At 33.7% G+C, this 23401-nt stretch overlaps 1 protein-coding gene across 1 annotated transcript in view; it reads left to right on the top strand.

The window, feature by feature from the left end:
* Positions 1-23401, top strand: part of Suv3 (Suv3 helicase) — a 254617-nt gene that overhangs the window by 103646 nt on the left and 127570 nt on the right. The window contains exon 8 of the mRNA XM_066731491.1: positions 12975-13133. Coding sequence (XP_066587588.1) covers positions 12975-13133 — 159 coding nt within the window. The remainder of the gene's footprint in view (positions 1-12974; positions 13134-23401) is intronic.

Here is a 23401-nt window from a genome sequence, read left to right as displayed (position 1 = left end):
ACAAATTATTTTTAACTTTAAACTGATACATTTGTAGCAATAAATAATTTGAAATTTTACTGCGTATTCATCATAGGTTTTAAACTTAAAACGTCCCTATTTATTTGGCCAAAAGTGTTAAAATTAAACTTGATGACGGCTGGGGTCAAATTTACCTCATAGTGGCAGCTAAGGGTTAAAAAAAATGAAAAAATTATATGTTTGTTCCTAATAGCTTTTTTAATACGAAACTTTTGAGATTGTTCTGTCTATAAATCAATTTCGAACATTTTTTAACGAATTTAAAAAGAGAAGCCCCCTACAATCTTCTAGGACCAAGACAACTTTTTTTTTCTTTTTTCAATTAATTTAACAAAGCGTATTTTTGATCCTACCGAGTTACCATTAATCGTCAATAATGTTCAATATCTAAATTTAAAAAATAATGGAGGTTCAATTCATTAACCGTAACTATTCATAATTATTTTCCGAAATTATACGTCGAAGCACGCTCTGCGCTGGCTACGTTAGGCATCATGTTAAGGATGAACCTTTCTGATCTCTGGCGTAATATTGCTAACGCGCTTCAGATTGCTTGAAAACTGTTTAAATATTATCGTTTATTTGATGTCCAAAAATCCTTTTATACTTTATCTAAGGGCCATTCCACGTCAAAATGCACAGATTTCGGAGTACAACGCCAATTTTTTTAAATACATGTCAATATATAAGGAAATACAAGACTTCTGGCGCTTATTACAGTGAAAAATCTTTTTTTGATCCGAAGATACGAGCTGTCAGAATTTGCATTTTTTTGGTTTTCGGTAAAAACACGTTATCTTTGCAAATTCATATCACCTAGACAAATTAAGATAGAAGACTCTGTCTGGAACCAATATACTTAAAAAGATGAATATTTTATTAGAAAAATAAAAAAAATACTTTGTTTTATATTGTTAACACTGTTAGTAATTAAAATAAATATTTGAATTAACAAATGTTTTCATGCTCTGACAATTATAAAAAAAATCAGGAATGTTCCTTGGAATGTCTTCTATAGAGAAAAAAAATAAAACGCGTATAATCTCTTGGTGCTCATAGTGAAAGAAAAAGATTATATCACGACGCACACAGCCAGAAGCGTAAAATTCTATCAATCTACGAATTAGATGAGTAAATAACATATTTAATTTCTTTATGTTCTTATTACTATTATTAATTAACAATATATTTGTTATTATTCTAATTTATAAGCAGTCATCATTTAATTACATAATCATGCGAAATAAGGAATTTCGATATGCCAAGGAATATAAAAATTATAGGTTAGGCTAATTGATATTTACATATTTTATTAAATTATAACAGAAGAAAGCATTATGATTATGAAACTGTTATATGGAAAAATTTAATAAGCTTTTACAATTTGTAACAAGGCAAATTCTCTTGCCTTAATACATAATTTGTTTCTGATTTTGAAACGCCGCGCTTAAATGAAGTTGCTCTCGATCTCGGGTGGCGGCGCTGTGCACGCGTGCACGGCTACCGCTAGGGGGGTGACACTCTCATAGGGGCGAAGTGGGGCAGCGTTATAGTTCCTCAAAAAATCTAAGAGTTCCTAGGTGGCGCTGGTGTCGCTACTTTGATAGAGTTCCTCCTAGAGGAACTCTACCGTGCACGCGTGCACAGCGCCGCCACCCGGGATCGAGAGCAACTTCATTTAAGCGCGGCGTTTTAAAATCAGAAACAAATTATGTATCAAGGTAAGAGAATTTGCCTTTGTACAAATTGTAAAAGTTTATTAAACTTTTCCATATAACAGTTTCATAATCATAATACTTTCTTCTGTTATAATTTAATAAAATATGTAAATATCAATTAGCCTAACCTATAATTTTTATATTCCTTGTCATATCGAAATTCCTTATTTCGCATGATTATGTAATTAAATGATGACTGCTTATAAAATAGAATAATAACAAATATATAGTTAATTAATAATAGTAATAAGAACATAAAGAAATTAAATATGTTATTTATTCATCTAATTCGTAGATTGATAGAATTTTACGTTTCTGGCTGTGTGCGTCGTGATATAATCTTTTTTCTTTCACTATGAGCACCAAGAGAGTATACGCGTTTTATTCTTTCTCTCTTTAGAGAACATTCCAAGAAATATTCCTGATGGTTTTTTATAATTGACAGAGCATGAACACATTTGTTAATTCAAATATTTATTTTATTTGCTAACAGTGTTAACTATTTAAAACAAACTATTATTTTTATTTTTCTAATAAAATATAGATCTTTTTGAGAATATTGGTTTCCGCCAGAGTCTTCTATCTTAATTTGTCTAGGAGATATGTTTTTTCAAAGATAACGTATTTTTACCTAAAACAACAAAAAAGCAAATTCTAACAGCTCGTATTTCCGAATCAAAAAATAATTTTTCGCTGTAATATGCGCCAAAAGTCTTGTATTTTCTTATTCTTTAACATATATTAAACAAAATCGGTGTTGTCCTCCGAAATCTGCGTTTTGACGTGAAATGGTCCCTAAAGTAATTCGACGATATACAGTCAGTCACGAAAATATTCGGACAGTACTTTAATTTCTAATATTTTACTTGGTACTTTTGAATGGTTATATAATAAAGGGAGACAAATTGCTTTATATTGCAGGAATGTATTTAGTTAACAAAAATATAAGAAGCTTATTTATAATAACTTAATTATATCAATAACATAAATTTAACGAAAAATTACCTATATTTCATCTCACCAAAATATTCGGACAGCAAATAAAATTTAAATAAAAAATGAAATATATGAAATATCATTAGGTATTTTAATGCTTAGTAGGATATCCGTTGCAACGTTATTCCGCCAGTGTGAAGAGCCACTCACACTACGGGTTTTCCATTACCTTCGCCTGTCCTTATTCATCGTTAACAGGGCGCCAGTTGGTCGGTTGAGTGGTCAAAAACCCTACGTTATCATTGGAATCCTTCGACTCCATTCTTTATGCATCTTATACAGCCCTGCAGCCATGCATTTGGACGGTAGCGATTGCCAGGGTCGCTCAGTGTGCTAGGTCGTGGAGAGAGGGGAAGGTTCCGTACGGAAGTCCGAGCCTCGCAGACCTACATGCTGAGGAGCATATATTTCTCTTTCACCACCCACGCATAGGTGGTGGTGAGGGGTGCGGGAACCTGCGGTAACATTGCCAAGCATGGAGCCTGCCAAGGACGGTCCACCAAGGAGTCAATGTTCTTCGTCCTTCCAGCCAATAGCGCAAGCCTATGGGATTACGGAGGGCACCGGGACACATTCCAACGGGCTAACTACGCCCCTGCACAACCCACTATGCATTGGCCGGTATCCAGTCGTGACGTACGTGCAGGCTGGCCTATAGCACACGCCTCACGTACGCGAGCCGACCCATGGCTGTCTGAGTGCCGCGTCACGCGCTCACCAGCACGCACGGACACATCAGCACAGTCCCATGGTCGCGTTCCGACTGACTGCTATGGCAGTCTGCGCACGACATTCGCGCAGCCTGCTTGACGCGCGTAACCAGCGTTCAAGCCAGACTCGATGTTCTATTTCCCCTCCTCGTGGGGACTTATAGACACTGTCATTCCTTTAGGACTCCCCGAGGCCGCTTCTCCTGATCTAAGGTTGCCTGGGTTGCTTGGCACGGCCCTGCCTTACTTCCCAGGACAACCTGGACATCGCTTTATGAATCGCCGATCTTTTCATTCGGGTCTCTGTCATTTAACGGGGTCTATCCTTCACGTTCACTATAATGTACTCGTGAGCCTATCTCACGAGTTGGTAACGTAGGGATTAATAATATACAATGTTCGGTAGCTTTTACGTTCTTTATTCGGTATTTCGGATGCGTAACGGAGAACTTCGTTACACTGTTTTGCTTAATAAAATGTTGTAAGCGATCAAGCTTATTACAAATAATTACGCTATACTGTCCTGTCCTCTAGATCAATGGTAGTAACGCCAGTTGCTCGATTCATCACAGATTTTAAAGTTACCGCTCAAATCCCCTCCGTAGTTTAGGAGGCGGTACTGTATATGCTAGGTGGTGGCGCTATATCTCCAAGAAGCCATTACCCTTTTTTGTGCGATTCAGAAAATTTGGTTTAGCAACAAGTGGTGTAAAACTGAATAGTATATCTATAACGTAGGATGAGTTTGTCAACTGAAGAAGAAGACAATTCAAGCAGGGATTGCAGAAGTCAGGAAGCAGATTCACCTGGAAGTTTTTTGCGGAAGCTAAAAAGGTTAGAAGAAAAATTCAAACTAACGAGTCGGCGTCGCTAGCGTCGGCCATGTTCAAAGCTAGACCCTTTGCACACTCGTAAAGACAACATAAAAAATGGCGAGCGTGTCGCAGTGGAAAATAATCCCAGACTAACGTTACATCGACCTAAAAAACGGAAAAAACATACCGTTGCTGATAAAGAGAATGATGAACGTATAGCAAAAAAGTATAGTGGAATGTCTCATTCGAAATCTACGAAACAGACATGCTCGACGAATATACGAGAAATCCACGAGTCCGACAGAGGGGATTGCGAGCGTTATCTAAAAGCAACGTCACATTCCAGTCGAAAGAATTCGTGATCAAGTGAAGCATCATCTCAAACAGTCGAAATTAGTGAAATTAGCGATGATCCATCAATTTCAAAGGAACAAATTGGAAACGTAGAATCGACCGAAATCGCAGATGTAGTTCAATTAGATGCTTCAACTTTGGAACTGTTGGGTGCAGTGCTGTTAGATTGTGACGGAATTGTCTCCCCACCACGCTTACCGTAGTGTCACTAACACACAGTCAGCCGGTAGTAACGGTGAGCCATCCCCACTCATCCCGCTACTCGCTAGTCACGCACACCATTACAGCGATGCGTGCGTGTCTCGGCTGCCTTCGCTGGATCTCGGTCGGGTTCGGCACAGTTGTAGAGCGAGAGAGAGAGTGGTATAGTTTTCTCGACCCTCTCACTCGCTCCCGATCTTGACTCTTTTACTCTCTTTAACGGAGGAAGCGCGCTGCGCGACGAAATCCTTTTCAGCCAACTCAGCGAGCTTGGCCAAAGGGAATTTCTTTTCGAATGGTTTTACTTTCTCAGCTTTTTTTATAATTGTAACACATTATAATTTGTAAATAGTGCAGAAGGTGTCAATTGTAATGTAACATGCTTTCTAGTGTCGATTATAACATGTTACTAATGACATCGTATTGTTAGCAATATTTTTATTTACTCGTTTAAAATTATAAATTAAATCCTGGATGCAAATTTTTTTAATTTTTCGTAAAACAAGTCCTATTGGAAATATTCCGATAGGAAAACGTCTCGCTCTTGCTCAACTATACTGGGCAGCTGTATATATATACTATATATATATATATATATATATATATATATATATATGATATGAAACGCAATATATATTTCATATAAAACGAAATATATGAATACTATAAGTATCACAGAAACGCATCAAATTATAAATATTACTGGAATATTTAGCTAATATTTTTCGTAAAATTAATATGAATCATAGGGAACATGTATATGTCAGTTAAAGCGCTAATACAGACGAATAAATCGTTATTAACTTTATGCGTTCATTAAAATGACAAAAGAAATGAAAGTGACAAAAATATAGATAACAGCATAACTTTGTATTGAGTAATAAAATAGAATGATTTTTCATATCATTCAATAACTCAGCTGTAAACAACGTATGTCTATCATAAACAGTTTTTATGTTATATAATCCTAATTGCAATAGTTCCCATATGTTACAACTTTCAAATGGATATTTCAAATTAAATACCTTTAACACTTTAAAACATTTATCCAGTGCTTCAAGGACAGAATCCATTTTGTATAATATTTCATCAACCAGAATAAACATTGATTCTATTTCATTCAGTGTGCATCCAACTATGATAATGAAGGATTGAACAGTTACCCCTAATTTTTGCACTGATTCCTTCCTTTTTTGTAATTTGTTATGTATACATATCACCTCTGATACCTATAAGAATACATATACATAATTGTAAATACTGAGACGAATAAGCTATAGTAAGAAAAGACAATAGTTTTTTACTTTAATTTACAAAAAATGAAATGATTATTGCCGAATGCTGCAAATACCAATAAAAACTAACTATCACAAAAGAGCTTAATTTTTTAATACAATGATATAATTAATTATTGTAATATTATTAATATTTTAGCACAATCAATACAATTAATTTTAATGTACCTCAGAAATTCAGTATTTCCTATATACTTCACGTAATAAAGAGATAGGTATAATATGAAATTTATTGGAAAATTGGAACTTAAGATATAGAAGAAAATAACATTCACACTACTAGTAGACTATTGTTTATTTTTTTATTTGGAAATCAAAAGTATTTAAAATAATTTATTTCCTAGAAAATTGTTTGTATTTTACTAAAATTAACTTACATTATAACGTGAAGGATTAGGCTGCTTTTGCTGCCGTAGATTGTAAGCTTCCAACGTTCCTTTCCTATAAAAATCCTCTCTCTAGGTGGCATTTAAGTGTGGTAGTAACAATAAATTTATAGCTACTTCACTATCTATAACAATAAACATATATTGCTACATTAATTATTTAATCAAGTAGATATATTAAGAAAATATATTGAAATTAACATAAAACATCCCCTTACCTTCGTTTAAATCATCGAGGGTTAGTATGGATTCCAAAGACGTGGCATTATCATCTTATTTAGGTATTTGTTTGACAGATTTAATTTTTTAGCTCTTTTCAAATGTTAATATGTAATTTGAAATGTTTAAGCACTCAAAGTCTAATGAAATTAACGAATGACTCGTTGGCTGCTTTAATATAGGACAATTTTTAAAAATATTAGAAATATTTTTGTCTTCATAATTTTTCACTTTTTTGTCGTAATTTAAATGTATTTTTCCATTTCTCAACCACAATTTCTCATGGCATAATGTTTCTTTGCAACCAAGTTTTACACCCCAGTACATTTGAATCTTCTGAAATAATGTTATTTAATACATTATATAATTTATTAAAACAATTCCTTTTTACTTAAAAATACTTAAATAGGGTGAGATAAATTAGTAATTTTTATCAGATCTATAATTACAAATATATTTAAAGTAATTAGTGAGTAGGTTGTAAAAATGATTATTTACCTTCAGATAAACTTGGTGAATCATCTAATTCAACTAATTCATTGCTACTGCTTGAATTTAATAGTTTTAGATCGTGTGCAAACTATTTCTGTACTTGCTTAATAATTTGGCTCTAGCTGTGATTGATTTATTTATTTTTTAAAGATGCACTTTTACAGGTGGTACATAATATATATTTACATCCTCTGAAGGAAAGACATTAACAATTTTTTTTGCCAACTGACACAAAACCTTATTTGTTAACCTGTAAGTAAATTTTAAGTTCTCATGAATAAATTTATAAACTATTTTAACTAAAATATATATAAGGTTCTCAAGTTTGCTTAATTAATGCAATATTAATTACATGAACAGTCATTATCATACAGATAACTCTACCAACCTTTTCGAAATTTTCAAAATTTCTGATTTACGATATCAACAATGATATTTCTATTTTTACTTGTAAAATATAGTTGCTTCTTATAACTTATTAAAATACCTCTTCCCTTTAGAGTTTTTCTCAAGATTTGTTCAATATTTATTGTACTCAAACAGAATTGTTCAATACTGATGAAACAGTCTTGTTTTCTATATTATTATCAGTATTTTCTTTTTCAAGTAGTTCGTCCTCACTTTTCTCTTCTATTTCTTTCTCAATTCTTTCTATCTATTTTTAAAGAAAATTGTAAGGTAATAATGTTACGAATTTTACAAACAATTTGTTTATATAGTTTTCCGCTTCAATAAATAGTATTCCATGGAGGGCTTACTTACCAATGTTAAATCTGAAATTTCTTTATATTTTTCAAGAAATTTAACTCTCTCTCCAATATTCGCGCGGAATAAGCTCCTTTATTAATCCTAAGTGTAGTCTTTTGAATATATATTCATTTATTTCATGTTCTATAAGTTCTAAAAAATGATATATACATTATCAAGGAAACCATACTTCATAGGAAAAGTATAGTAAACAAAAGAATATATTAAGACAAATTCTACAATTGTGCTGAAATGAGAATTGTAACAAAGGATTAAATAAAATCATTATTTGTACTGTTTGTATATATTTCGCAAATTATAAAATTTTATGTATATTGAATAGACTTTCAAACTATAAAATTTTATTCTTTTTGTGTAACATAAACAAGTAAATGCTATTTTAGGATACGTATGGTTTCAGGCGTCTCAGAACATTTATAATATCTCAAAAGTTAATTAAATATTCTTTACATTTATTAGCTGCAATCACTCGTATTTTTCGAGTCTCTTTAAACTGCAAAACAATCTTTTTGGAAGGTACAAAATATGGAGTAGTAGATGAGTCCCAATGATGCTTAGTCTTTAAGCATGGACTACTGAATTCTGAACTTATTGTATTCAAGTGCAGTCTATGCATACTTCGCATTGCAATACATCCTATGAAAAATTGATACTTGCGACGCGCTCCTTTCTTTAAAGGGAAAAATAATAATCAGTTAACAAGTCCAAATCATTTTATACCATCTATTTCTATATTCACAATTTCAATCTGATACAAACCTAAAACTCGTCTTTCCCCTTTTCCCGCATAACGGGGGAAACATTAAGCTAAGTACAGAAAGCGTTCATCAAAAATATAAAACTCAATTTCTTTCTCTCAAACTAGGGCATGTGACACAATTTTCTGCCGACCAGGGAGAATTTACTTTAATAATACGCTCCTAGAGCGATCTGAGCGCCATACCCTTGCGTAGGTCGCCCCTGGAATGAGGCTGAAGCTAGCCGCCAGTTGCAAAGTGGAAAAAGTATTGCCTACACGGCAATGTTCAGACAATATGCACGATCAAAGAATTATTATCTTTTTGATAGTTCCGAACGCTTCTTTCAAATTATAATTTGTATTGTTATTTAGTGCATTAAATTTGGAATAAAATGATATAAATTTCATGAGAAATCTCAACTGCCAAAAATTACTTTATAATGATTGAAACGAAAGATTTGAGTGAAAATCGAGACACTCCAATGTTGAAAGAAGATTTTCAAATCCTAGGCGCACTTTATGCAAATTTTCAATAGTACTATCATTTAGTGCATTAAATTTAGAAGGGAATGGAATAGATTTAAGGAGGGATCTCAAAAGCCAACAAGAATTTAATAATCATTGAAACGAAAGATTTGAGTGAATATCGAGACTCCCTCATGAAATCCATATTAAGCTATTCCAAATTTAATGCACTAAATGATAATGCAATTTAAAATTTAGATAAAGGGCGCCCAGGTTTTGAAAATCTTCTCTCAGCATTGGAGTGTCTCGATTTCCGCTCATATCTTCAATTTCTATATACCATAAATAAAAAAATCTTGTTGGCTATGGAGATCCCTCCTGAAGTCCATATTAATCTATTCCAAATTTAATGCACTAAATAACAATACAAATTATAATTTGAAAGAAGCGTTCGGAACTATCAAAAAGATAATAATTCTTTGATCGTGCGTATTGTCTGAACATTGCCGTGTAGGCAATACTATTTCCGCTTCGCAACTGGCGGTTGGGAAGTGGCGGCTAGCTTCAGCCTCATATCCCATTGACCAATATAATTTAAAATCTTATGATTTGAAGCAATCTTTTACTTTACTAACATTCCAATATTTCTTACAAATATCTTTAATGGGAAAATTATATCACTATATACAGGGTGTATCAGCAATGATGCTTTTAATTTTAACTACATATTCTTGAGCATAAACTAAGTCGAAGAGTCCTATACTACAAGGTCCAGAAAAGCATCATTGCTGAGATAAATCAAATTTAAACCGATAAATCAGGGCTTTGATTCGACGGAAAAATTAATTTACTTTTACTTTCGTTGATAGTTCCCCTTCAAAAAACAAAAGAAGTTTGTACTTCTCCGCCGATCTGTATTATCGTACACGCATGTGCACACACGCACGCAACTACGCCGATTATTAATATTAGCTCTTAATGTCTTACATTTCTGATCCTGGTGCTGATGAAATTTATTTTCTGCCTATTTTTAAAAGAATCCCCAACAGTATCAATTTTGTTGAAAAATCTGAAGAATAATACGGCGTTATTTGTAGATTAATTTTCAAGCTGTTTTATCTTTTCGGTGACGAGACATTTGTCTTGCTCTAATATAGTCAAAAAATAAGTATTATATTAAAAAAGCGATTATAAGAAATTGTATTTTTTTCTATTTTTCAAAATCTTACTGTTTTATAAGATAAAACAGTTTGCTGTGTGCACAACTGAAAGAGCAAAATAACTCGAAAATACATTTTCAAATTAAGCCATAGTCTTCTCTGGAAGTTCCGGCCAAAGTGGAGAGCTTGAAGGATCCCTTTTCGAATAAATAAGCATTTTTTCATTTTATGAAAGGACAAGCCACAAAATGAAGAATTATTTTTTTGTATGCCATAGATTGTCCATAGCTTTTGCATAGTGTCTGCCTAAATAGACTTGCCAGTAAAACTAGCCAATTGCTAGACCAGATTCTAGTTTTTAGTGACTAGAAGTTGATACGGTCAAAAAAATGAAATATTTTGCAATTCACCAAGTAAAACATAAGTATTTACTAAATTATCTCAAATCTTATCCTATCTAAGAGTGTGTAAAGACTATGAATAATGAATAATCATCTACAACATTAACAAAAAATTATACTTAATTTTATGGCTTGTCTCTTCATAAAGTAAAGAAAGGCTAATTTATTCTTAAAGGGATCCTTCAGGCTCTCCACTTATGTCGAAATTTCCAGAGAAGGCTATGGCCTCACTTGAAAATGTATTTTCGAGTTATTTTGCTCTTCCAATAATTCAAACAGCAAACTGCTCTATCTGATAAAACATTAAAATTCTCAAGAACAGAAAAAAATACAAATTCTTTTTATCGCTTTTTTAATATAATACTTATTTTTAGACTACCTTAGAGCAGTTCATATGTCGCGTCACCGAAAAGATAAAACGACTTGAAAATTAATCTACAAATAATGCCGTATTATTCTTCAGATTTTTCAACTAAATTGATGCTGTCAAGGATCCTTTTAAAAAAAGGCAGAAAATGAATTTCATGATCACTAGGATCAGGAATGTAAAACATTAGGAGATAATATTAAAAATCGGTGTAGTTGCATGCCTGTATGCGTATGGCAATACGGAACTGTGGAGAAGTACGACCTTCTTTTGTTTATGGAACGGTAAGTGTCAACGAAAGTGACAGCAAAGTAATTTTTCCGTTGAGTCGAAGGCCTGATTTATTGGTTTAAAATTCATTCATCTCTGCATAAAACTATTATGGATGTAGTAGCATAGAACTTTAGGACTTTTAGACTTAGTGTATCCATAAGAATATGTGATTAAAATTAAAAGCATCATTACTGTTACACTTTGTATACGATTCCTTTTCTTTCCTTTCCTATACCCCCCACACTCCCTTCTGATACGCTTCTAATTTTCCCTCCCCGTACTTTATCCTCCTTTAGTAATGTCAATATTTGTTTCTACCTCTTCTGGCGTACTGAAATCTTTTCTACTCACATATTTTTCCCTGCTTCTCGTCAGTCCGCGCAATCTTTTCCTTCCGGCTATCTGTTCCTATCTAGCTGTTTACTTCTTAACCTCACTTTTTGCTGCCCGGTTCCCTCCCATTTCTTTTCTGACATTTTCTCCTTTCGCCACCTGTACTATCTCTTTATCTTCCTCCAAACTCTTTTCTCTTTTTACATTACATCTAGTCACTATAATATTTCCCACTCAACCACTTTAAGTGTCACTAGAAACGCAGGTTTAAAAGCAATTGGTTATTTTCCTCTTATGATATCAAAATAGAGATATTTTTTAATAATAATTTTGGTATATATTATAAAACGCGTATTTTTTCGTAATGAGAATTATTCATTAATAATGAGGTAATGTATGAATTATCGAATGTGTACTAATGTCAGTGCTATTTTTTATTTTACGCATTGTTATCTTTAAATATTTGGTTAAGAGCGTCAAACGATGTAATAGTACTTAAAAAAGAATAGGCATGAGGTATCGTAGTAAACTATGCAATAACAAACTGATCTTATACAGGGTGTTTCTCTAACGGCGGCATATAGGAGATTCGTGTTAGTTGACTATAGCGCTCAGGACGATGGTAACTGAGAGCGCTGATTGGTTGATATCATGTAGTGCCAACTTGAAATGGTCCGTTACCAATAGATGAACACGAAAAATGAAACCCATCCGCCATTTTGGAGTGGAGAAGTGTTTACATGCTAGTTGTAGAAGAAAGAGGTGTGAAATGATTAAATGTCAAATAGTGAGGTTACTAAAGTAAAAATGGAAAATAATGAATGGAAAGTTCGAATATTCTTACTTTCCATTCATTATTTTCCATTTTTACTTTAGTAACCTCACTATTTGACATTTTTCCATTTCACGCCTATTTCTTCTACAACTAGCATGTAAACACTTCTCCACTCCAAAATGGCGGATGGGTTTCATTTTTCGTATTCATCTATTGGTAACGGACCATTTCAAGTTGGCACTACATGATATTGACCAATCAGCGCTCTCAGTTACCATCGTCCTGAGTGCTATAGTCAACTAACACGAATCTCCTATATGCCGCCGTTAGAGATACACCCTGTATACAAATCAATAACCACCCTCATATAATCGCTTTATCTCCGTTTGCCATATAGGCATTTGTATTCAGTATAACGAGACGTGGGATAATTACATATTTACTTTAAAAATCTAAATTTTAACATTTTAAATTCTTTTGTTTCAGGGGTATGTAACTACCTTTAAGCCAGATGACCTTCAAACTCTAAAAAAATTGCTGAGTCAAACACCCGAACCATTAACTCAAGCTGGTCTACATCCAACTGCAGAACAAATTGAATTATACGCATATCATTTACCACAGTCTTCTTTCTCAAATCTTATGGTAACGAAATTAAAAAATATTTCATGTAATTCATTATGATTAGCATTAAGGGGATCCATGACCGACGGTAAAATTTCATTCGAGAGTTTATCTCCTAAATTATTAATAATATGAACTTTCTAGTAGAGACTGAATTTTCTCTTCTAACAGTGCTTAAGAGCGCTACAGGCTTAGATTCTCATTAAAATGATTTTTTTTTTTAATGAAAATTGTAAACAATAATATTTTGGATAATACTAAAAAAAGCGCTGTAGCTCCCTCAAGAAGATTTCTATGAGTAATTTGAGATCAAGAAGCAACAGATAAGTCTAAAAATATTGAAGATTGTTTTGAAAAACTAATGTAGCATATGAATAAAATATTTAACTGATTTACCGACAGAGAAGAGTCGTCATGCATTAGACAAAGATACGCCTATACGTTCTCTGGCATTAGAAGGGCTATAAATATGTCTCTAACACAGCTGTAGCAAACGAACACATAGCAAGATAGCTAGCTGACAATCCTTGTATTTTTGAGGCTATAATGCAAACAAGGGAAGCAAGGCATCTTTCAGAGTAAATGAGTTAGGTTTTTCGGAAACTTTCGTTGCTGCGCCCATCATTATCATATCTACTAACCACAGTAATTATTTCGATGCATTCTACTATTTTAAATTCTACAAAAGCATGAATAGCTGTAGCCGTGCACTTATCGTAGTAGGCGATGCATCGGGCTTCATTGTGTGGCACGAGTCTCTTTCACTTCCATGCGACACTGACTTAATAGTTATAATTTCTGCCGCAATTGGCGCTAGCCTATAATAGAACGAGGCCGTCGGTAATTATTTGTCGGTTTCGGATTACCTTAAGGATGTAGTTTCATGTTATGCTCCGTTTCGTAGCCTCATTTCAGAATTGTTTGCCCAAATCAAATGAAATACAATTATTTTGGTGTTTTTACATATTATTCCTGACTTCTTAAACTGTAGAACAATAATTTTTATTTTAAAAATGTACAATATTTTGTTTCAATTTTGTATGGCCAAGTGGATATGTTATAAAAAAACTTAAGTAACTGATGAACGTGGTACCGTTATTCTTCATAATTTGAAAGAAAATTGAAAGTGATTCTTGTTCTATAGACTTGTCATTGAATCCGAATAGGAATTGATCAATTCTAGTAATAAATAACAATATATTGGACTTTAAAAAGGAATCATGAATTCTATTTTTTTTTACTGAAAATCAAGCCATAACTTAATAAATTATCAAGAGGCACGGTAGTATCTTGGCGGCAACTACATACCGCCGCACGCTACCGTGTAACTTATACAGCAAGTTTGGCCGTTCCAATTTTCAAAATGATTTATCTCTGTGAAAGAAGATCCATTCTTATAATTTAGGTAAAGCTTTTCTTAAAATGGTTTTGAAAAAGCTTACATTTGAGCCCATGAATATCAAAATCGGTTCATGCAACTCAAAGATCTCATACTTTCTTAGCTATATGTATATGCCAAAAATAAAATTCTTCTCCTTCATAATCTTCTCATTCTTCTCCAGCCAAAGTGTATATTTCGGGTTGAAGTTGGTTGATTAAATGACGTTAATTTTCCACTACTACCAACCTACTTTTCGGCTCTCAAAATTTGATACTACTACCAACCTAATTTTGGGTTTTGAAAATTTTGTAGGCTGCAGTGTTTGTAATAAGGACATATTTATGGTGATAATGGTGTTCACCCATTATGAATAAAAAAATTTTGTAAATTCAGAAATAAATTCATTGAAAATAGTAACAGAAGGAGTCGACGATTTGATAAGCATAATGTTACATTATAAAATATAGGATGAAGTGTACTTTATGGTATTTATTTTACATATTATACAGGGTCTTTTCCTAATAGCGGAGCATAGAAGATTCGTGTTAGTTGACTATAGCACTCGGAATGATCGAATCTGAGAGCACTGATTGGTCAATATTACGTAGTACCAACATATAATAGGCCGTTACCAATATTTGGATACAAAAAATGAGATTCATCCGCCATATTGGTGTGGAGAATGTTTACATGCTAATCCTAGCAGAAAGAGGTGTAAAATGGAGAAATATCAAATGTTATCTTTACTAAAGTAAAAATTGAATGCTTTGAATGAAAATGAAGAATATTTGTACTTTCCATTTATTATTTTCAATTTTTACTTTAGTAACCTTACCATTTGTCATTTCTCCATTTTACACCTCTTTCTGCTAGGATTAGCATGTAAACATTTCTCCACACCAATATGGCGGATGAATCTCATTTTTGTATCCAACTATTGGTAACGACTTATTATCTGTTGGTACTACGTAATATTGACCAATCAGCGCCTGAGAGCACCTGAGTAGAGGGCAAGAACCCACAAACCTTATGGGAAAAATACTTATTCCAACAATCGCCAGTTTTCGAGAGGATACCTCAAACAGGATGGTTCCTCTTTGCAGAAACTTAGTTTAAAAGTTTCAAAGTACAACACTCAGAAAACGCTTAAAAGAGCACGCTTACAAATATGTATCGTACAAGGCTATCGAAAAATTCGGTAAGAGTATGTCTCAACAGTCTACTCTGTTACGTACCGGGTAGTCGTGGCCGCCTATCGGTCGAGTTTCGCGCTGACTCGACACTACAGTCTGGGCAGAGATGAAACGGGAGATTGCTCATGCGAGGTCCCGAGGCAATCCCTACCGGTAGGCGGCGCTGGTGTTGGCAAACGCGTGTCTCAGGTCCATCTAACCCCTAACGCCATCTATCGGAAGAGACCACGAAGCACGAGCGTTAAGCTTAGAATAGGGTAAAACATATATGCATTGTTGCCAGAAAGCGGAATAAAGAGAGAGCGGAGATATTTTCTCGGACCTCTCTGTCTTTCTCGCTGTTAGCTTCTAGCAGAAGAGTCGAGGCAAAATCTTTCCGTTTCGCTTTGCCGAAAATCTACCAATATTCGATGTCATTTATATTTGCAGGCCAATGCCTTTATACATGATTTTTTCAGCATATTTATTTATCAGCATTGACTTATTTAAATCAATAATAAATTAAGGAAATGCGTATTTGATATATAATAATTATTTTAACTATAATTTCATCGTTATATTTCGCTTATTTCCGTAAAATCTGCATTTCTTTAGTTTATTATTGATTATTGTAAGTCAATGGCAATTTAAAAAAATTTAATCTTAAAAAAAAAAGTACCGATCAGGAATCGAACCCGGACCCACGAATCGCCACGCGATTACCTTACCGCCTAGACCACGAGGCTTCTTCAGTGCACCGTAAACAGATAGTCTTTTTAAGGGCTTGAAATCTTCTATTGAACCATATAAATAAACGAAGAACCAACATCTTTATTCATTATTATTCTATCATAATGGTACACAAATTAAAGAATAATTATATAATGTAGATTTTCAAAAGCTTTTCCAATAACCAAGAACGGAAACTGCGAGCGTTGATTATTAATCTTCGTTCTTGGCTATTGGAAAAGCTTTTGAAAACTATTCAAAATATAATTATTCCTTAATTTGTGTACCATTATGACAGAATAATAATGAATAAAGCTGTCGGTTGCTCGTTTATTTATATGGTTTAAAAGAAGATTTCAAGCCCTTAAAAAGACTATCTGTTTACGGTGCACTGAAGAAGCCTCGTGGTCTAGGCGGTAAGGTAATCGCGTGGCGATTCGTGGGTCCGGGTTCGATTCCTGATCGGTACTTTTCTTTTTTTTTTAAGATTAAATTTTTTTAAATTGCCATTGACATACAATAATCAATAATAAACTAAAGAAATGCAGATTTTACGGAAATAAGCGAAATATAACGATGAAATTATAGTTAAAATAATTATTATATATCAAATACGCATTTCCTTAATTTATTATTGATTTAAATAAGTCAATGCTGATAAATAAATATGCTGAAAAAATCATGTATAAAGGCATTGGCCTGCAAATATAAATGACATCGAATATTGGTAGATTTTCGGCAAAGCGAAACGGAAAGATTTTGCCTCGACTCTTCTGCTAGAAGCTAACAGCGAGAAAGACAGAGAGGTCCGAGAAAATATCTCCGCTCTCTCTTTATTCCGCTTTCTGGCAACAATGCATATATGTTTTACCCTATTCTAAGCTTAACGCTCGTGCTTCGTGGTCTCTTCCGATAGATGGCGTTAGGGGTTAGATGGACCTGAGACACGCGTTTGCCAACACCAGCGCCGCCTACCGGTAGGGATTGCCTCGGGACCTCGCATGAGCAATCTCCCGTTTCATCTCTGGTCTGGGTCAGTAGAAACGCCGATTGAGCTTTTCGACTATCGGTACAATGAACTATAGTATTACACTCCGAGCGGTAAGAATGTAATGAGTTGGCAAGATTCGGAGTGAATGATAGTATGTATAAACATACGTTGGAACAGCAGGTTTGACACAAAACTATGTATTTTCAGGTATTACAATTATACTTACAGTAAACGCTAATAATGCTGGATCAGCATTCGCAGGATTATTTATTATTTGTCACAACTATTGGAAAGACTAGACTCTCCGATGGTTGTGGATTACTCGCACTTAATTAATTCTGATCAGTTCGTAATAGTTGTACTTGTCTTCCAGAACGGTACGTGTTAGGCACGACTGAAAGATGTACACTCGCGACAATTTCTACACGACTTCTTTCGGATTTAATTATACTAGACTTAACTACCAGTACACGGCGACTGGGCAAGAGATTTGTTAGAATAAGGTGGAGTACTCTGCTCCCGTGGAACGAACACTAGAGTTACGACCTTGGAACGCGGATGATGCGGCAGCGGCTAAGCTTGCACAGAATAAGAATCGACTTGAGGGTCGCGGAACTCGCATATATGTAGGAGGCTTAATAGGTCATGTGTTGTCAGTAGCGCCATGATCTTTCGACACATGACAACCAAAAAGTCTCCACATCCACGGCCGACGCCCAAGGTTTGACGCATTTCCGGAAAAGAAGTCCGGGTGTCAGCAATGTGCAATACTACCGGTATTGCACACGGACGCGCGCGATCTAATTTGGTTCGGCGAGGTGGCTGACCCCTACGTTACACTCTATATACCTTTACTCGCTAGAAGACCGTGATCTTAGTCGAGACCTGATCACGAGGTTTCGACGATAACCAAAGTAAATTCGTTCTTGCATCCGAATGCCGTAGTGAGAAAGTAGAAAAAGTATGAAAGTTTGTATCTACACGAACATCAGTAAAAATAAATACTTACCTAAACTTTTAGTTTTCATTAATTTTTTTAATTTAAATATTTTATTTTACCAAATTATTTATGTTAGACGATTTACGTACTTGTCGCCCTTTTTTATAGGCGAAGCTTGTTTCTTGTGGGATATCACTTACATTGAGTTTAAATGAACTAATCATTAAAAACAAAACGTAATGAACGTAACGTAATTGAAACAAATGAAAACTTATGTACGCATACATAAATACACTGCTTATATTGTGTGTGAACTGTATTTAAGTCAAATTACGTCATGGAGGTACGAAGTATCTGGAGCGTACAGTTCTTCTTCTTCTTCTTTTATTTCATTAGCTTCCGTCTACCATAGACAATTTACCATGCTGTTCACTATCACAAATTAGGTCTTTGTAGAGAAATACGATCTTCAGTTTCAGCTTGTTAAGATTTGTTCACTTATAGTCTGTTAAAGTAGAAGAATTTTCTAATTATTTGGCAAATTTTAGACATGTTTATGAACGAAGAGTATTTAATGATGTTTAAATATCAGTTTCTCCTGGAAGTAACAGTTCTCTAATTATCTCTATCCATTCAGATCTGATGAAATCTAAGAAGTAGCAGTCACACAGAATATGTTCAGGGTTTGAGTAATATTAATTGAACAGAGACAATTTATGTCTTGTCGTTACTTTATTTTAAATAAGAATTCATTAGTGGCTAGTTTGTCTTGTAAATATTTTATTTAGTATGGATATCTCGAATCTTGTCAAATCTGAGTTATGGAACTATGGGGTTTTGAATTTGACTTTATTAGAATATTTAAAGAATAGCCTTTCAGATTTATTAAGAGATCAAGATAATTACATTATTATCTTTTTTATAAGAATCGGTTAATATTTTGTTGATTCTGCTGTTGGGAAGTATTTTGATTTTTAGATTGGGTAAGATAGCCCTATTTTTTACAACTTGTTCAATTGTTTCATTGCGAAGAATATTTTTGTGGCTGGGTGTCAAAATAATTTCAATTTTATTATCTGTTTTTACAATAGTTTATAATAGTAAGTTTCATTCTATAATAATAAAATTGTCTAAATTTTTATATTTTTGGCCATTCAACTTATTAACCACGCTAAGTGAATCAGATATAATGATAAAGAATTGTTTTTTAATTTTTGAGGTACAATTTAACTTGACAATGCGTTTTAGGGAGAACCATATAGCTGATGCCTCCGCACCGAAGATAGCTTATTTAGAATTTAATACTATTTTAGAAATAACAATAGAAATAGAATCGATTATTGAAGCAGTAGAGTAACCATCCGATTCGTATTTACTCCCATCAGTGTAATAGACTCCATCCAGATTCAGAGGGTTGTTCCTAATGTGGTTGGTTAAAAATTTGCTTTAAACCATGTTGGGATCAATAGAATTTACCAGGACCTTACCCTGTAACATGTCAGTTATTAGTATTTCTAACTTATTAAATATTGGGATAAGAATGTTAGGAGAGTGTGATATTTTAAAGTTATAGGAGTACCAAGGACTGATTTTGATAAATGATTCAACGTATAATAGTATGTATCTGGTAGAAGTGAAATCTATGGAGTTGATGTTGTGTATGAGGTCTAAAATAACTAAGGTAATAGGGTGGATATTTATCGTACCTCGATTTAGAAAAAATTTAATTGTAGGCATGAGAGTTCTTCCTAATATAACAGGTTCACAGCTGATGAACTATGTGATTTTGTTGGGGCTAGTTTGGGCAAGGCTTAGGGCCTTTTTAATCATTGTGCAAAGTAATGAATTATAACTATTTATGAGAGGCTAAGGTTGGTGGAATGAAGACAGTAGTCTAGTAAATCGACCGGTTATGCATTTTTTGATTTTTTTAATTACATTAATGAAATGCAACAAATCCAAAAATTTTATATGTTATTAATACTATCTTCAGTTATAAAAAATTATTTTGTTCTTTTTTACAATATTTTAATGAAATCACTTGAAATTAATAGAGGTGCCAAAGAATATGCTGCTGATCCGTGAGCTATTTCCATCAGTTTGAGTAATTGAAACAAAAAAAAACAATAGATTATTATGTAGGATCGTCATTCTGGTCGGAACTACAATAAATTAATTTTGTAAAAAAATAACAAAATGGCGGACTTATAGAAACAAAAAGTACCATTGTTTAGTGTAAATTGGGCTGTAAATTGAAAAATAATGCGTGGAAAAAAATGATTCTAGTTCCATCCGGAATTACAAACGTGTAGAACAACATGTTAAAATTTCAGCCCGATCGGTTTAATAGAAAATCTGTTATCACTCGGGCTGACCAAGAAAACTTGGTTTCGAGAAAAAGGCGTTTAAAGTTGGGCTAACAGAACTTTCATACTCACACTAATCGTCGATCCCCGGTGGGTACAACAAGCCTTTAGCCTCTTCATATGCGTCAAACACTGATATATCTGGTTATATCCTTTCGTATATGGGAAGTTATAAAAAGCTTTAAGGATATATAAAAGTGAGGAACAGCCATTAGAGTAGGTGTTGCGAAACTCACAGTATACCACTATGCGGCGCTGTTGAATATGTGTTATATCTTTGTTAATATTTTGAATAACGGTTTAAAATTTGTACACCATATTCTAATGATGCTGTAACGTGCAGAGTAGTTTGATCGCTAATTTGATTAATTATCGAAGTGCGATATTTAAACTACACCTTTAAAGTGTCGTCTTGAAAATTTGGTAGTGTAACTAGCTTTTGTGAAAAGGTATCGTAGCTAAATGATTTGAACTCTGGGCACCCAAAATGAAAGGGGAAGAGATGAAGTAAATATAATTCAATTTGTTACCTATTGATGAAAAATTGCAAATATGAATGAAATGTAATGGTAGTAAGGAGACTCCCCTGTTAACCTGCTCTCGAGAACTGGGGACGCAGTTGCCGCAGGGAACCAAGGATAATAGTATTGTGGTTGTGTGAAGATGTATGCATTAAGTCAAACACAAGTGTTAAATACTAAGTTTAATTCAATAGGAACAACACAAATTAACTCGCGTACAAATGTGAACCAATTAATACATGGCTTTGATTTAATAAAAGGAAAAAAAACGCGAACTTGCTCTCGCTCTCCTGAACAATAAATTAATATAACCGAACTTCATGAGATTTGAAGGAAGATTAATTAATCAGTAGAGTGAAAGTACATACAAAAACTAAAAGGGAAAAGAAGCGCGGCGTCCACCCGCTTCGTATTTATATAATTAGTCGGGAGGGGAGTTATTACGCTGCACCCGGCCAATCAAAAGGCGTAGTTTCGCAGGCTTGAGAACACTAGAGAGTGAGTAAAAGGTGCTGAGCTTGCACCTTATTATATAAACATTTTCTTATTACTAAGACGCAATTATTAATAAATAATAAGAATAACACAAAAAGTTAGAATAGCAATAGCTATATGCCGTAGCGCGCGCGCGGCCAGCGCATGGACGTAATTTTCTAACCTAGGCGTAAGACAGGAAAAAAAGGCCACTCGCGTAAGGGGAAGACAATTACCGTTAGGATAGTAATCCCGCAACAAAATTGTTTGAACGATTAATTGTTCCCAAGGGCAAAAAGAATTATAAAATAATTGACACGTGGCCAAAAATATCACGATACCGAGTTACCGTGAGACCCGATGTGCTAAAGTATAATGTTTCTTATTTCTACGATTGAGAATATTGTTAGAAAATAACAATAAAAGTGACTGAACATTTTGGTTGTTTTAGTTTTCTGTCGCTTGGCGGCGCACAACAAGAATCTGCGTCTTATGTATTTTATGTTCTAGTATAGTTTTAAGTTAATGGCTGAGTCGTTTAAAAAGGTAGAAGGTTGTAACGGTTAGAACCAAGAAATGTTCTTTTGTACTTTTAACATTATTCTTGCTTATTAAATAATAAAGTTTTACAAAACAAAAAGGTGTTCATTAGGTTATGGGCCCAGAACACGAAGAAAGAATATATATTAAGGTAGAAAGTTAAATGTACTATTAATTTAAACTACCTGTCGAAAGTAATAAGCAAGAAATTGGCAAAAGTAAAGATTCCTTATTAAAAAAAAGGAATTATTATTGGTGAAACACAGAAATTTGTTAAAATGGAAATGGAACGTCAATTTACAAAATTAAACGGGAGTAATTGGCCTACCTGGAAATTTAAAATGGAGGTTATGTTAAGATCTAGAAAATTGATAAACTTAGTTGCTGGAAAAGAAAGAAAACCGACAATAGAACAAGAAAGGAAAATATGGGATGAAAAAGAAGCCAAATCTCAAGAGTTAATTGTCGTAAGTGTTGAAGAAAATATTTTGACTCATTTAATACCATGTAAAAGTAGCTACGAAATGTGGGAGAAATTATTGGCTATATATGAACCTAAAACCAAAGTTAGTGTACATTTGGTGCAGCAGAAATTTTTTAATTTAAAATACGAAGATCCCATGTCGAGTTTCATTGCTAAAATTGAAGAATTAGTTAATAAACTGTGTTCCATGGATGAACAAGTATCAGAAAATATGGTAATCACAAAAATATTAATGACATTACCTAACAAATACAAGCACTTCATATCTGCGTGGGAGTCCGTACCCAGTAAGGATCAAACATTGAAAGAGCTAACGTCAAGGCTACTTGTGGAAGAGGAAAGGAATAGAAACTTGGAAGAAGAGGAACCATCGACATCATCAGCATTAGTTGCACATTCCAAGGAAGGAATTAAGAAGAAAAACTGTAGTTCTAGGAATAACGTTAAGATTAATATAAATGCAGGTAAAGCATGCTACGAATGTGGTAAAAAGGGTCATTTAATTAAAGATTGTAGACTTCGGAAGAAGCTAACATGTTTCTTTTGTAAGAAACCCGGCCATATAATGAAAAATTGTAGATATAGGTTAGAGAAAGAAAATAATGAGCCCAAACAAGAAGATGATACTCAAAATGCATTTGTGGCAAGTAATTTGCATACTAATAATATGTGGTTAATGGACACAGGTGCA

Source organism: Prorops nasuta, unplaced genomic scaffold (assembly GCF_024137725.1).
Source record: "Prorops nasuta isolate Cenicafe-Biocafe unplaced genomic scaffold, Cenicafe_Pnas_1.2 PNAS00009, whole genome shotgun sequence".
NCBI classification, from domain to species: Eukaryota; Metazoa; Arthropoda; class Insecta; order Hymenoptera; family Bethylidae; genus Prorops; species Prorops nasuta.
This window is presented reverse-complemented; position numbering and strand designations above follow the sequence as displayed.